Raw genomic sequence first — 15,921 nt, forward strand, 5'->3', positions numbered from 1 at the left:
AAAAAAGTCAGACCGATTTGGCTGCCGCTCGTCACCAGCCTGCTGTGACACCCAGTAATGGGGGTTTGTGCTGGCTAATTCGAGCTGCTACAGTCGCCGACTGAAGGTCCTTCTCCTAAGCTGACATAGGCCTAGTCTGCCGGGGGACCTCCTTTAATACACCGAGCACCTTCTCTCCTTCTCTCTCTCTCTCCTTTGCTAACATTCATGTCCTGTCACTGCATCTCACTAACTCGGCTTTACTGCATATCACTAAAGCAAGATTTATGGTTGTTGTCGCCTACGTCTTGAGCATTTTTACTTGTGTGGCTGGTGTGTCTGTGTCACTCTGCAGTTATACCTCTAAAACACTAGTCGGTGACGGAATTTTCTGTGGAGTGCTGTTAGTTTAGCTGATTCAAAACACACATTACATTTTTTATACTTTATTAATCCCCCTGAAGGGAAATTCAATGTTTTCACTCTTTTTGTCATTAACACACAGGTCTGAAAAACACACACATGCACAAACAGGACCTATACATGCACAAAGTGGAGAGATGTCAGAGTGAGGGGGCTGCCTTGGTCAGGCGCCCCTAGCTGTTGGAGGGTTTGGTGCCTTGCTCAAGGGCATCTCGGCAGTGCCCAGGAGGTGAACTGGCACCTCTCCAGCCACCAGTCCACGCTCCATATTTGGTCCGGACAGGGACTCAAACAGGCGACCCTCCAGTTCCCAACCCAAGTCCCTATGGACTGAGCTACTCCAAGCCAAACATGGCTTAATAAAGACAATTTTAAACACAAGTACACAAGTTGGCTTCACTATAACTCGCAGCACTCATAGACAAACACTTCTCTTTATCTGGACACATTTTCCCCACAAATACAACATGCTAATGTTATTAGCACAAGCCTATGGCATTTTACATTGTATAAATTTGCCTAGTGGGCTGAGATCTTTTCCTCTTCTCATATAAATCCAGGGACAACAGCAACATTTAACGAAGGTAACAGCACTCAATTTGGCTCCATTACAACTCACAAGATTCACCGACAAAACAACTGTCTAGTACTAAACACCAGTGTTGGGTAAGGGTTACTTTAAAAGTAATCAAAGTACGTTACTGCGTTACTTTTTAAAAAAGTAACCAGTTACTTTACTGCGTTATTCCCTGAGTAAAGTAACTCAATTACTTTAAAAGTACTTCCAACGTTACTCCCTGAGAAAAGTTACTCAAGCACTCAAGTACTTTTGAGTATTTTACGTTTCCTATTGGGCAATGGACCACAGGGCGCTAAGCCTACATGTTTTTGTCTCCAAAATTAAAGTTATGGACCGCTTGCCCTTCACTGAGATCCAATTCTCCCATCACAGCCATCACTTTGACCAGTAGAAACACAGAACGATCTGCTGTTAGAGTTACTTTGTAACGCGTTAGACCCAACTCTGTTAAACACATTTTCCAAACAAATATAGCATGCTAATGTTATTAACACAAGCCTATGGCATTTTACATTGTATAGATTAGCCTAGCGATCTTTCCCTCTTCTCATATAAAGCCAGGGACAACAGCAACATTTGACAAAGGTAACAGCACACAATTTGACTCCATTATAACTCACAAGTTTCTCCACCGAAACAACTGTCATGCTAAACACAAATCCAAAGAAATACAAAATGTTAATGCATTTTATATTGTATTTATTAGCCTAGCGACAAGCGGAGATTTCCTCTGCTCATATGAGGCCAGGATAAATCCTAGGGATGCACCGAAATGAAAATTTGTGGCCGAAGCTGAAGCCGAATATTATTAAACGCTTGGCCGAATACCGAGTACCAAATACCAAATATCATTGTTTAGTTTTTCATTAGTTTTTGCAGATGAACACCCTCCAGATTTGTGTTGTCACGGTACCAAAATTGGGACCCACTGTGCGATACCAATGAAAATATCATGGTTCTGAGTAGTATCACGATACCACAGCAAAAATGAGGCAGATGTGCCTTTTGTCATTTATGAAAAGATAAATGACTTTTCTATAATACATCAATGATATTGCTGCTGCTGATGCTGTGAGGGTCAAAAGGACAGAGGGATGTCATAAACTGTAAATCCCTCTGAGACAAATTGTGATTTGTGATATTGGGCTTTATAAATAAAATTGAACAGAACTGAATTAAGTTGCTTCCTGTTCTCCTCATGGGAAAGCAGTCCACAGCAGGTAGTGAGGCCAAGGAACCTCGGGGTGGTACACAGCTATTTCTTGTCTAGTTGTTTGATGAACAGAGAGAGAGAGAAAGTGGGGCAAGGAGGGGCTGGCTGAATGAGCTGTGCACAGCTATGCAATTGAATAAATCGATGTATTGGGAACACGGGGTTACTGTATGTAGTGTATGCATATGCCCTGCTTGTCTGGTGGGAGGGGCTTAGGACAGGGCAGAGCTGCAAGAGGAGGGAGTATTCTCAAAAGCTGCCTTTTTTTGCTTTTCCAGATTTCTTCCTTCCCCCAGCTTTAATACAGTGATTGGCCAGGTGTGCGAAGTCGTGAAAGTTGGCCTCTCATGAAGTTGGCCTCTCTCTCAAGCTATATTTTTTTCCCTTTTTTTAAAACTCCAATCTCTTTTCACATCTTCGATCAAGTGCAACACAATGCCTTTGAGGAGAGACTGTCTGAGTGTGACATTAACTACATTTGTGAGATACAATTTAGTCAAATACTGAATACTTTAATCTCTTTTAAAAATCTGCATTTTTCAAAATTAAAATCCCAAATTGATCAAAAGTTTCCTGTTTTTTTGTTTGTTTGTTTGTTTGTTTTGTTTTGTTTTGTTTGTTTCAGGCTTCCATAGTCACTTGTGGTCTGCTGTAAAAAGACAGGCTGAATGAAATACAGTCTTAGCAGGAGAGAGGAGCATGGAGAGTCTGCTCTCCTTCTGGTCCTTATACTCTGATGTCCTGTGCTGCCAGACAGATGTGGGGAGATCACAGCAGTGCTACATAAGCTGTGCATCTTCCCAACACACGTATACTGAACACGTGGACCTGATGAGGGACTGGAAACAGCATTCCAAAAGGTTTTCACGATTCATGGGAGGTTTCAGAAAGCCAATAAGTCTTTAAAGGGGATACTTCGACCACAAATGACTATCTCTTTATCAACTACTCACTGCACATTACCTTGAACTCATGAAGGAAACTCTGTTTTTCTCACATGCCTCCATGGTGAATGCAAAATCCAAAAATTCTTCATGAATTGAAGTAATCAGAGTCCACACTTAACAGCAAATTATATCAAAATATTTATTCACAAACTCCCACACAACTCATGCAATATAATCCAAGTCTTATTTATCCAGTCGTATGCTCAGTATTTCTCAAACATATGCATTTTCACTAAAAACATTTCAATATAGAACATTTCAATCACACACAATGTGAGTAGTGCTCCCTTAGCATACCTGGACATGCTTGTGCACATGCATGTCCAGGCACTGTAAGACTGTTTGTAGTGATGTGTTCCAATTGTAACACTTTAGCGAAAATGCATGTGTTTGGAAAGTACTGAACATATGACTGGATACAACTGGCACGAGTTGTGTGAGAGTTTGTAAATGGATGTTTTGATATAGTTTTGTTGCTGTCAAATGTGGATCCTAATTACTTCAATTCACAAAAAATGTTTGCCTTTTTCTTATCTTTGCCAGGCGTAAACCTGGAGGGGATTATGCATTTTGTCTGCATGTGTGTGTAAGTGTGTGTCTGTCCGCAGCTAATGTTCTATACTCCTGGAACAGTCAGTCTGATATTTTGCATGCACATCTATAACTGTACACTCAAGGACCTCTCGTGGTTGCAGTTCCCCAGTTGGTGAAACTGTTTCATCAACTGTTTTATACTGCCACTGACTGCTGATAACTCACTCATTTTAACCGGGGCTGCAAGCTTTCTGGGAATCAGCTCAGCTGAAAGCGACAAGCCTTATTGTCGGTTGCAGGCCATAATTTGGCCTTCACTATGATTCATAAACTGACATCCATACTTTGAACTTGAGCATTGCCACCTTAATGTGGTGGAGGGGTTTGCATGTCACTGTCAACCTGGGAGCTGTGTTGTTCACCAGGGAGCATCTGGTGGCCAGGCCTTAGGCCATGGCCACTGACGTACTGATCCCTGGCTTTGTGGACTAGCTTTGGGAACATGGAATGTCACCTCTCTGGTGGGGAAGGAGCTGGAGCTGGTGCGGGAGGTGGAGCGGTACCGACTAGATATAGTTGGGCTTACCTCCACGCATAGCACTGGTTCTGGAACCAAACTCCTGGAGAGGGGCTTTTTCCGGAGTTGCTCAGGATGATAGGTGCCGGGTGGGTGTGGGGATACTCACAAGCCCCTGGCTGAGCACCGCTGTATTGGGGTTCTCCACGGAGAACGAAAAAGTCGCCTCAATGGGTCGCAAAGAGAAGGTCTTTGACCGTTGTTTGTGCGTACACACTGAACAGCAGTGCGGAGTACCTTCTTGGAGTCTCTTGCCAGTGTCCTGCAAGGGAGGCCAACGGGGGATTTCAATGCTCACCTGGGCAATGACGGAGAAACCTGGAGGGGGTGATTGAAAGGAAAGGCCTGCCTGATCTGAACCCGAGTGGTGTTTTGTTTTTGGACTTCTGTGCGAGTCATGGACTGGCCATAACCATCACCATGTTCGAGCACAGGGAGGTTCATAAGTATACCTGGTACTAGAAAACCCTAGGCCAAAGATCGATGATCAACCTTGTGGTTGTATCATCAGATCTGCTGCCATGTATCTTAGACACTCAGGTGAAGAGAGGAGCAGAGCTTTCAACTGATCACCACCTGGTGGTGAGTTGGATCAGATGATGGGGGAGACTGCCAGACAGACCTGTTAAACCCAAACGCGTAGTGAGGATGAACTGGGAACGTCTGGCTGAGGCCCCTGTATGTGGGGTCTTCAACTCTCACCTCCAGAAGAATTCCCCGTGCATCCCAGAGGAGGTTGGGGACATGGAGTCTGAGTGGTCCATGTTCAAAGCCTCCATTGTGGAGGCGGCTGCTAGGGGCTGTGGTCACAAGGTTGTCAGTGCCTATCGTGGCGGCAACCGAAGAACCCGCTGGTGAACACCAGTGGTGAGGGAGGCCATCAGAATGAAGAAGGAGACCTTTAGGGTCTGGCTGGCCCAGGGGTCTCCTGAAGCAGCAGACAGGTACCGGTTGGCCAGAAAGGCTGCAGCTGTGGCGGTTGCTGAAGCAAAAACCCGGGTGTAGGAGGAGTTCGGGGAGGACTTTTGGTTGGACTCAAGGAAGTTCTGGCAGATCGTTAGATGTCTCAGAAAGGGGAAGCAGGGCTTGTCTCAGGTTGTGCTCTGCAGAGAAGGAGAACTGCTGACCCCAACTGGGGACATCTTCAAGTGGTGGAAGGAGCACTTTGAGGACCTTCTGAACGCGAACATCACGTCCACTGCGAACGAGGCAGAGCCTGAAGATTAGGGGGAACTTTTGCCCATATCCCTGGCAGAAGTTGCTGAGGTAGTTAAAAAGCTCCCCAGCGGCAAGGCGCCAGGTGTGGAAGAGATTTGTCCTGAGATGTTGAAGGCTCTGGACACTGTTGGGCTGTCTCATCTGAAATCCCTTTCATTGTCGCATGCAGGACGGGTATGGTGCCTGCCAGATCGGGATGGTGGTCCCCATTTTCACAAAAAGGAGAGTGTTCTCCAACTATCAGGTTATCACACTGCTCAGCCACATGGGTAGAGTTTACTCCAGGGTGCTAGAAAGGAGGCTCTGACTGATGTGGATGTCAGTGTGGATTCTGTCCTGGCTGTGGAACTGTGGACCAGCTCTTTACCCTTATCTGGAGGGGTCATGGGAGTTTGCCCATCCAATGTGCTTCGTGGACTTGGAGAAGGCGTACGACCGCGTCCCTCAGGGGTCTTGTGGGGGGTACTGCAGGAGTATGGGGTACCGGGCTTGCTGCTACGAGCCATCCAGCCTCAGAACTGCATCTCTGCTTTTTGCAGATAATGTGGTTCTGATGGCTTCATCACACCGTGACCTCCAGCACGCACTGGGACGGTTTGTTGCCAAGTGTGAAGTGGTCGGGATGAGAGTCAGCACCTCCAAATCTGAGGCCATGGTGCTCTGCCGGAAACCGGTGGATTTCCCTCTCCAGGCTGGGGAGAGTTACTGCCTCAAGCGTAGGGAGTTCAAGTATCTCGGGGTCTTGCTCACGAGTGAGGGTAGAATGGAGGGTGAGATAGATTGGCGGTTTGGTGCAGCTTCTGCGCCGGTCTGTCGTGGTGAAGAGGGATTACACATCTCATCCTGGCCTGGGTATGCCTTGGGGTCCCCCAGGAGGAGCTGGAAACCTTTGCTGGGGAGAGGGATGTCTGGGGTGCTTTGCTCGGCCTGCTGCCCCTGCGACCCGGCCCCGGATATGTGGACGAAAATGGATGGATGGATCTGCGGAAGAAAGACATTACGAAGGGGCGCCCGGTGGCTCACATGTTAGAGTGGACGCCCCATGTACTAAGGCTATGTCCTTGTCACAGCAGCCGTGGGTTCAATCCTAGCCTAGAGCCATTTGCTGCATGTCATCCACTCTCTTTCCTTTTCACTCTAAAGCTCTCCTATCCAATAAAGGCAAAAAGCAAACAAAAAAAAAAAAAATAAAAAAATAATAATAATAAAAGAAAAAAATAAAATAAAATAAATTAATACCCAATATGTTATGATCCATTAATGTAAGGCACAATAAGGGTTGATTAAACCCCAGTTTTTGTTATCTTCAAATCCATCATCATTGTAAGGAAGCTGGGAGGTAAAATTCCACTGTGCACAGCTCTCGGCCCAGCCACTATGGCTATGACCCAGTTTTGTTCCGTCCTCCTTAAGGCATCATATCACACCATGAGTTTTTCAGAAGTGAAATGTTTTGCCTGTCTGATTTTGTTGATTTGGCAATTTGATATTTGATTATTGATAATTCTTCTTCCACCATAAGTCAGTAAGCAGGCTGTATAGTTAAATGGTTTCTTTTTTTGTCTATTTACAATGTGTTCATTGTTGTTATTTCCTACTTTGTTGTGCTAAAAAAGTTAATACCATTCAACCATTCGACATGGATCAAAGATTTGTGGCTGTGTTATGAAAAATAGGGGTGGGGTGAGGGGGCCTGATGGAGACCGCACTCTCTGAATGAACTTTTCAGTCTGACTGTCTGTTCACCATGGAGGCATGTAAGAAGAGCAAAGTTTTCTTCAAGAATTCAAGCAGTGACTATTTGATATACAAGTGCTTATTTTGCAGGCGAAGCGTTCATTTAAGATGGTTTGGACATTTTAAATTGTACCTGGAATTAAATGTAACAATAATGTCCAAACCAAACTAAAGAAAAAAATCTGTTACAACCATTGCTTCTCTTGCTGAATATAGTTGCCGTCTCTATTTGGACAGTATATGAGAGGGCATCACTCAGTACGCTTAAAGTAAAGTAAAGTTCCACTGATTGTCACACACAGTGTGTGAAATTTGTTCTCCGCATTTGACCCATCCCCTGAGGGAGCAGTGAACAGCAGCGGTGTGTCAGCATGTGGTGATCTAACCCCCCACTTCCAACCCCTGATGCTGAGTGCCAAGCAGGGAGGCAATGGGTCCCATTTTTATAGTCTTAAATGCAGTAGTTGAGCTAAGCTCATAGCTCGGCTAATCAGTCATGTCGGACTTGTCGTCTTGTCTGAGTATACATGCAAAAGAGAAAATCGAATTTCTGACCAAGTACATCTGACTCCGCCTCGATAGGCAGCGGCGGCGCTGTGTCCTTTTTAATATAGTGCGTATTGAACTAGTTCCAGTTCTTGTTCAGAAACTTTTTTAAATAAATCCCCGTTTCGCGTATTCCTACCATCCATAAACTTAAAAATGTATAGCTCCTTTAGCTGTCGGAGCATGAATGTAGTTTCCTCATCCGTCCAGAAGTGCGTCTTCTGCTTCTCGGTCGCCATGGTGTTTGTTTGTTTGTTTTTCCGGGAGTTACTGCACTGCTGCTACGTCATCTCCTCCTTCTTCCTGGTGAAAGCCAGTGAAAGAAAACGCTGAGTCCGACTCCAGTCGGACTAAGTGGATACATGCAGCAATAATTCGATTTTCAATTGAATTATATAGGTGTGTTAGTTGAGCTACAGATATTCCAGTTTCAGTTGGACTAAGCTGTTTACATGCATTTAAAAGTCCAGTTTCAGTCACACTAAGCCAATAATTCGATTTTCTCAAGCTGCATGTAAACGTACTGAGTGTGTTCTGTAAAGCAGATGGGATGCACATTGCAGTACTTTTGTTACTTTACTATTATACTGATCAAAGACTCTTTTAAAACATTTTGATAGTGTGATGAAGATATTTAAGTAGTTTTAAAATGGCCATGTTTTTTGTTTTGTTTTTGTTTTTTGCTAGTCTTTTAGATTCTTTTAAATGAACAAAGGAACACTGGACTTGTTCTTATTTTGTTAAAACTGCATACTATTTGCATGCTACAGAGAAGACTCTTCAAATCAATCTACACTTATTGCTGTATCACTATGCAGTTATAATGCAACTTTTAAAGACTGTGCAAATCTCCACTGGGTACACATCTTACATCTTTTTTATCTTGTTTTTATCTCTTAGAGTTCCTGTTGTAAACAGTCAGTTGTCTCAATGCATGCATGGTAATGGATATGAATGTGCAGGCTGGTTAAATGAGTGCAGGCAGGTAAAGTGAGTGTTTAACATACAATGCATTTCAGGAAAACCTTCCCTGGATGAATTAGAGTTCCTGCATCCTGCCAGAGATTATGGAAATGCAGCCGACTAGTTTCAGTGATTTGACAAGGGTGGCTGAGATTTATATACATGGCAGAACACATGGTGTGACAGCGTTATGTGTGTATGCCCTGTGCAAACGCAGCATACCTATTCACTCAACTAGACTTTAAGAGGATTGTAAGGAGACAGGAAATGTTTTCACTGCATTGGTGAAGGTCCCCACACATTGTTGTGAGGAGTGAACCTGTGGCATGTCATGGAAATGGCAGCGCTCCATTGAGACAGCATTCCATCAGCTCCATGTATTTTGTCAATAAAGATTTGGATTTCCAGTTAGCTGAATGTGGAATTGGAATTGGATCCTGCACTCACTACACCAGCTTTGCTAAAAACAACACAGAAATAAATCTTGTAATGAAGGGATCTTGTGTGCCACACAATGATGGATTCCCTGTTTTACTGCTCAAGTTTCAAGTTTGCAACACAACTATGGCCTTATCTCACACTTGTGTGAAACAACACTCTCAGTAAAGCTTTATATTGTGCTCTATGGGAATCTAAATCCAGCTAATAAAGATCGTGACTGTGGTTCTGTGACTCAACGGCTATTGTCTGATCCTGATCCAGCAGTGTCATGTGGGGTTAAATTAGATTGCTGAAGAAACAAATTTGGATAATTTTCAACACCCACAGTAGATCACGCACAGATGATCGCACACAGATGGGAGTGCAAACTCAGCTAAAGTATAAGCACAATGTTTGCTTTAGCCTAGAGAGGGTGGCTTTCTATGAACACACCACTATGCTGGGGGAGTATACAGAATGTCCCGACCAAGCTGAAAAGTCTCACCTCCTCTGTGCTCATCCTCGTCGGTCTTGGCAGCCTTGTAGTATGTGATGCCCCTCACCACACCAGGCTGGTGGCCAACCACTTTGGCTTTGGCCGTAGGGTCAGGCTTGGCCAGTTTCCCAGGTTTAATGACCTCTTTCTTGGGCTTTACAACCTTTTCTTTGGGCGGTTTGGGTGAAAGTTTGGCTGCAGGCGTCTTTTTGTTGGGTGTTTTTACAGCCTCCTTGGTTTTCTCCTCATTAGTGTCCTGTAAGGATGACATTCTGGTTATGTCAGGACACTTGGTGATATTGGTCTGTGGGTTTTAATTTACTGGATAAGCTTATGAAAGAGTGTGTTTGGCTAGTGAACCTTCTAGGTATATGCAAAATTTTAAAAAGTGACAAGTGATATCTCTATTGATAATGTCTTACAGTGTTAACAGAAAACATATATTATCATACAAATGATGCATAGTCTTATTCTACTACAACTAGTGTTAGTAATGTTGTCAATATGCTATTAATATTATTAGTACTGCTGCTTACACTATTACTATTGGTTCAAAAGCATCACTGTTCTAGCTGTACTAACAGAAGGGCTGTAGTCAAAACCACTTAAGTGGGGTCAGAGACAGGACCAAGTACCAACAGTTTCGAACTGCATTACAGCTTCACTCCGCCGGTCATGTGGATTTAGAAAAGTTTTAAATGTTATTGGGCCAGCATTAAACATCATTATTGTGCCTACATGTTCTATTATTTGCTAAAGTTGTGATTACACTTTTGAATAAAAATATTATGGGCAAAAAAATCAGTCAAAATTAGGTGAAATGACCATGACCTCTTAAAACTGCATAACTCTGGTGGCACTGGTGGCACATACTGTGTTAAAATTATGTGCCAGCACCACAGAAACAGTGCCAATGGAAACTCAAATAGGATCATTTGTTGTGGCGGACACACAAATTCAGTTCAGTTCAGCGCATTTTATTGCTTGAAGAGTTGCAAAACGATCCATTTTGGCTCCCAAGACTGTCCATACACTTGGAATAATACTACAGTTAACTGGCCAATATATTTCAGAAGTACATAAATGTTATCTTATTAGTTCACCTCATCATAATGAATAAGAAGCTTAAAGCAATTACAAACCAATTTGTACTAACTCAATTAATAGACTGACCCTCTCAAATAACAAATACTTCAAAAACACACATTGATCTAACTTTTAGTAACAAGCCTGAGAGAATTACAAAATCCTTCAATTTTCTCACTGGCTTGTAAGAGCACAATATGACACTAATTTCAAGAAAATTAACAAAAAGCAGATTTATTTATCAACAGGACATAAAAAATTATGCACCAAAGGAAGGAAACTAAATGGAATAAGGAAACAACATTTGAATAAATTTAAGGAAGAACTAGGCCATGTTGACTGGAGTTATGTTTTACTCTCAAATGATTTAGAAGCATCTTGTAAATCCTTCATAGGTATAATAAATGGAATTAAAGACAAATACACCACAACTTTTAAGAATAAACGCACAGGAGTAAACTACTTGGTTAAATGAGCAACTGTGGGATTTGATGAAAAAATGTGATTTTGCTTTGAAAATATAATTTAAAGGAGAAGTCCGGTATTTTGCACTTTGAACCCCATTTCTGGGTTGTTCATGATAATTTATTTACGACGTTTTGGTACTAGACCTTCATCAGGCATCAGGTTTGCCTGATGAAGGTCTAGTACCAAAACGTTGTAAATAAATTATTTATTACAAGTTTGACAGTGTGCGGGAGTCCTTTTGCAACTTTTTGGTCTTCTCTCTCCAACGCACCTGTCTTTTTTAACAGATGTGCGAAGTGTTTCCTTTGGGTTGTTTATAATGAAATACAGTGCCTAAGACCAAAATAGTGATGATTGCTCATTTTCGAAGAATTAGGCTTTCCGCTGCCTGGCTTAACAGCAGAGATGGGACCAAGTCACACATGTGCAAGTCTCAAGTAAGTCTCAAGTCTTAACCTTCAAGTCTCAAGTAAGTCCCAAGTCATTTTTTCTTGGGCAAGTCAAGTCAAGTCAAGTCAAGTCAAGTCAAGTCACAGGTTATGTCAAGTCAAGTCCAAGTCAAGTCACCTTATTATTGTAATTTTACCTGCAGAATCTGATCTTAATAAAGTGAAAAGACAAGATATAAATAACTGTCAGTAAACATTGACTTCATCACTGCAATGTTTACTTTGCAGGGACGACCCCCATGCGCGCGCACACACACACACACACACACACACACACACACACACACACTAACCAAGACAGCGGCCAAAATCACCCATTTAGCTCATTTAACCCTGTGTTGCTCGTTCAGAAAATGTACAGCCTGTCTTGTGATGAACCGGTCGTAATGTTCGCTCACATTTTCTGGGGTTAATGTTAGCAAATAAATTAAAAAATAAGTTCCACCAAACCGACCCCCCCCCCCCCCCATATGTTAAGCAGAGAGTCCCCATCTCTCCATGAAACTCACCGAGTGGTCACTGGTGTTCGTTGATGTTTTGACATAAAAATCGTAGCAAGCTGTGGCTTCCATCCGTGTTTTCACTATTCATTCAAGCCCACTTGATGGCGATAATGCTCCTTTACGTGGGGGTCACCAACCGGCAAGAAACCATTGCAATGTAATGTGTGTGGGACACAGAAAAGAAGCAGGAGAAGGTTGGCGTTCTGTTCAAAGGCATCGTACTGCGAAGGTTGTTTACAAGCGAATAATCCATTGTGCAGTTGTTTAAACTTATTACAAAACTTTGTCGTTAATTCTCGTTCTTCCTCCAGGAGCGCACACAGCACCGTTGAGCCGGCACTTTCACTGAGCTAAACGACTACAATGACTACAACCTTGTCGTAAACAACCCCCTTTCCGTTTCCGGTGGCGGATTACTACCAATGGACAATGAGAGATAGAGAGTCAATGTATTAGACAAAATGTCAAATAAATCATCACGGAAACCACAGTTTGCTACGATTTTTATGTCAGAACATCAACGAACACCACTGACCACTCAGTGAGTTTCATGGCTTTGAAAACGAACGTTTAGGGTGGTTTTAGGACAGGTTCACACATGGCCGTAGATAGCAGTGTTAAGCCAGGCAGGGGAAAGCCAAATTCTCAAGTTAAAAAACTTCGTAACAAAGTGGTCAATGAACTGAGAAAGGCAAAGGCCAGTTTTTTTATGGATATCATCAGAGAAGGAAAGATATGGAGCTTTTTTCCTATCTTTATTCAAGAGAGTGGTATATCACTTTGAGAGCATTATTTATTTTTTTCACGTTCAGATTTTGTAATATTGTCCCTCAAAACCCTGCCCTCACACTCAAATAGCCTCTGCTTACGCTTAGATCTACTCTGTTTCTGCTCAAACTGTGTGCTCACACTCAGATACCATGTTACTTGCACAGATTTCCTGCTCCTGCTCCAGCTGCAGCTCTTCTTCTCGCGCTCAAGCTGCTTCTGTGTCCTCTTGGGATTTCTGCTCTCAGATTTCTGCCTTGCACTTGGATTTTTTTGTTTAACAACCCTGTCAAAATCCCCCAACCAATAGAATGCCAGGTTTATTGTTGACCAATTAAATGATCCCTGCCTCCTTGTGGACGTGCTCGCTTTAGTTTTAGAGCGTCCCATCTGGGCAGGTACTCTTTAACCAGGTTTAGTTTAAAGAACTCAATGTTGAATTAAATTTTTAAGCAAGACACAAACAGCAGTCTCTGGTGATTGTTCGACCCCAACCTTCTCTTCAAACTAACTTTTTTGCTCTTTGCAAACTATGGGGTCATAACATAACCACCACCCATTGCGTTATGTCACTGAACCAGGAAATTTACATATCCACCATGACAGAGGGTCCTAATTGACTTTCCACTGGAACTGTTTCTATGGTGCCAGCCTGTAATATTAACACAAAACATGTCACTACCACATAACGCAGTGCTTAGAGGTTGTGGTCATTTCACCTATTTCTGTGAGATCACATTGCAAAGTATTCTTGACCATTGCTACAAGCTTACACCAAAGACTGTTACAGGTGAGGCCAGTGGCTGAGAGCAAGACAAACAGGTCAAAACATCCACCACACGAGACAAGTCAGAGATAACAGAAAAACGTCTTGAGACTTAGACTGGAGGCTGACTGGACAGGAGTACAATAGCACTGATTAGCAGCACTGCTTGTAATGTACTGCTAATCTTACAACTACAATCACTACTAGTGCAACTACTAGTACTGCTGCTAGTGGAAGCACTACATGCTACTAATTACCAGTTGTTCTAATGCTAACATGTATATACAACATCACAGAAACTTGTTTGTTTGAACCTGTGCTTTGCTCTCAGAGGAATCCTTCTGTAGCAGCTGCATGCTGAGGCTGGAGATCTCCTTCTTGATGCTCATCATAATGTTGGAGTAGTTGTCATATCTCTTGAACTGGTTACTGAGGCTTGTCATGCTGTCTCGAACAAATTCATTCTCTCGCGTCAGGTTCGTCTTGATTGTCTGCAAGAGAACGTCATTATTATCACAGCAATCGCAATCAAATAAATGACATATGCTGGTATGCAAAGCCAATAATGTGTCTCCTGGCAACCCTTTGATTAGAATAAAATGACAGAAGCACGAGTTTGTTTGTCTACCTACCTCCTCTAGGGTGTTCATCTGAGACACCACTTTGTTGATGTAGGAGTGGACTTTCATTAGATCCATGCTGTAAAGTGTTCCCTCCAGGAGGTCCACCATAGATTGGAGCTGGTTATTCATACCATAAAAGGAGAACTAGCATTATTCACCATCTCCACAACACAAACCTGACAGCTTTATTTCAGCAGTAATAGCTTAAGTGCCCTCCCAAAACATTTGCTATGATTACCACTATTGACATCCACACTCTGCTCAATAGGCGGTCTCAGTTTGGGGTTCAGTCAGAGTCCATCTTAATTATTTTAGACCTTTCCTTTTCAATGCAATTATTTCCTGCAAAGACGTATTGGCCTAATGTATGGTTTTCAGTGGAGTCAGACATCTGGAACTGCCTTTTGTTTCATATGGTACATAGTGTGCTTCTCCTGCCTGTGAAAAATGAAAGTGTGCTTTCGGCATGTGCAGAGGTGTGCTGACGTGTTCACAAAAGATGTTCGGTGACATACAACTATAGTCAGGTCACTGAGAGTATGACCTTTTATGCTTTTAAACTGCAGCAACTTTCCCTTTTACTGATTGCTTTTCTTATAGTTGTATTTTACAAGCCCTCTGAGTGAAACAAGCACTTAGACCACTGGGCTATTCATTTCATTTCATTTGTTCTTGTTATCTACTATTTTACAGCTTATTTTCTAACTCTATCTGCTTAAATTCTATTCAGCCCAGATCCAAAAAGAAAATGTTGGCATTGTATGTTTATGCAAACCAATTTTTTTTTATATTTGTACATTTCATACATATCATATCAATCTTAAACTAACAAAACCATGTAGGATATAAGCTGACTTTGTCATTGGGATGTTGAGGGGATGGTGCATGGCATGTCAACTAGGCAAGACGTCTGCCAAGCTGCAGACCGCTGTTCAAGACCAACAAACAACAACACCGGTTGTTTTTTTAAGTGAGTTTCTAGCTGTTTCTAGCTGCTTTTTAGGCACAAATGTGGGTGTTTTTTAAGATCCAGTGGCTCTTTTTCCAGTAAGGTAGTGCCACGAAAGGAGGCTGTTTTTCCAGCCAGGATTGTGCTCCCAAAACTGGGTAATTCAGCATCTTTCACTAACTATAACCAGGTTGTTTTTGTGCCTAAACCTAACCACACATTAACCACTGTGTTGTTGACACGTAAAGTTTCAACATATTTGCTACATTCTACAATATAGATGTAACTTATCTTTGGTTTGCAATAACTTACGATGTCAAGACTTTTTTCTGGCAATGGGGTTGTTCTATTTGTATTATTCCTTCTATCCTTAAAATATTTCCTGCTCTAACAACACATTTGTTTTGCGATATATGGATTAATGATTTTTAAATCAAGTTCAACTTCAACTTTCAACATTTGTCATTTGGTCAATAAAATGTCAGAAAACAGTGAAAAAGCACACAAATTGCTAAAACCCAAGGAGATGTCTTCACATTGCTTGTACAGGTCGAAAATACAAGATATACTGTATAGTTTACTGTCACGAGACAAAGAAAATCAGCAAATCCTTACATAAGTTGTGACCAGTAAATGGTTGGCATTTGTGCTTGAAAATTGAGTTTAAAAATTAATC

General features: G+C 42.3%; 1 protein-coding gene across 1 annotated transcript in view; it reads right to left on the reverse strand.

Moving 5' to 3' along the window:
- Nucleotides 1-15,921, reverse strand: part of olfml2a (olfactomedin-like 2A) — a 46,479-nt gene that overhangs the window by 13,031 nt on the left and 17,527 nt on the right. The window contains exons 3-5 of the mRNA XM_033620400.2: nucleotides 14,306-14,413; nucleotides 13,988-14,164; nucleotides 9,643-9,889 (exon numbers count right to left, since the gene is read on the reverse strand). Of these exons, the coding sequence (XP_033476291.1) occupies nucleotides 9,643-9,889; nucleotides 13,988-14,164; nucleotides 14,306-14,413 (532 nt within the window). The remainder of the gene's footprint in view (nucleotides 1-9,642; nucleotides 9,890-13,987; nucleotides 14,165-14,305; nucleotides 14,414-15,921) is intronic.

This window comes from Epinephelus lanceolatus, chromosome 9 (assembly GCF_041903045.1).
Source record: "Epinephelus lanceolatus isolate andai-2023 chromosome 9, ASM4190304v1, whole genome shotgun sequence".
NCBI classification, from domain to species: Eukaryota; Metazoa; Chordata; class Actinopteri; order Perciformes; family Serranidae; genus Epinephelus; species Epinephelus lanceolatus.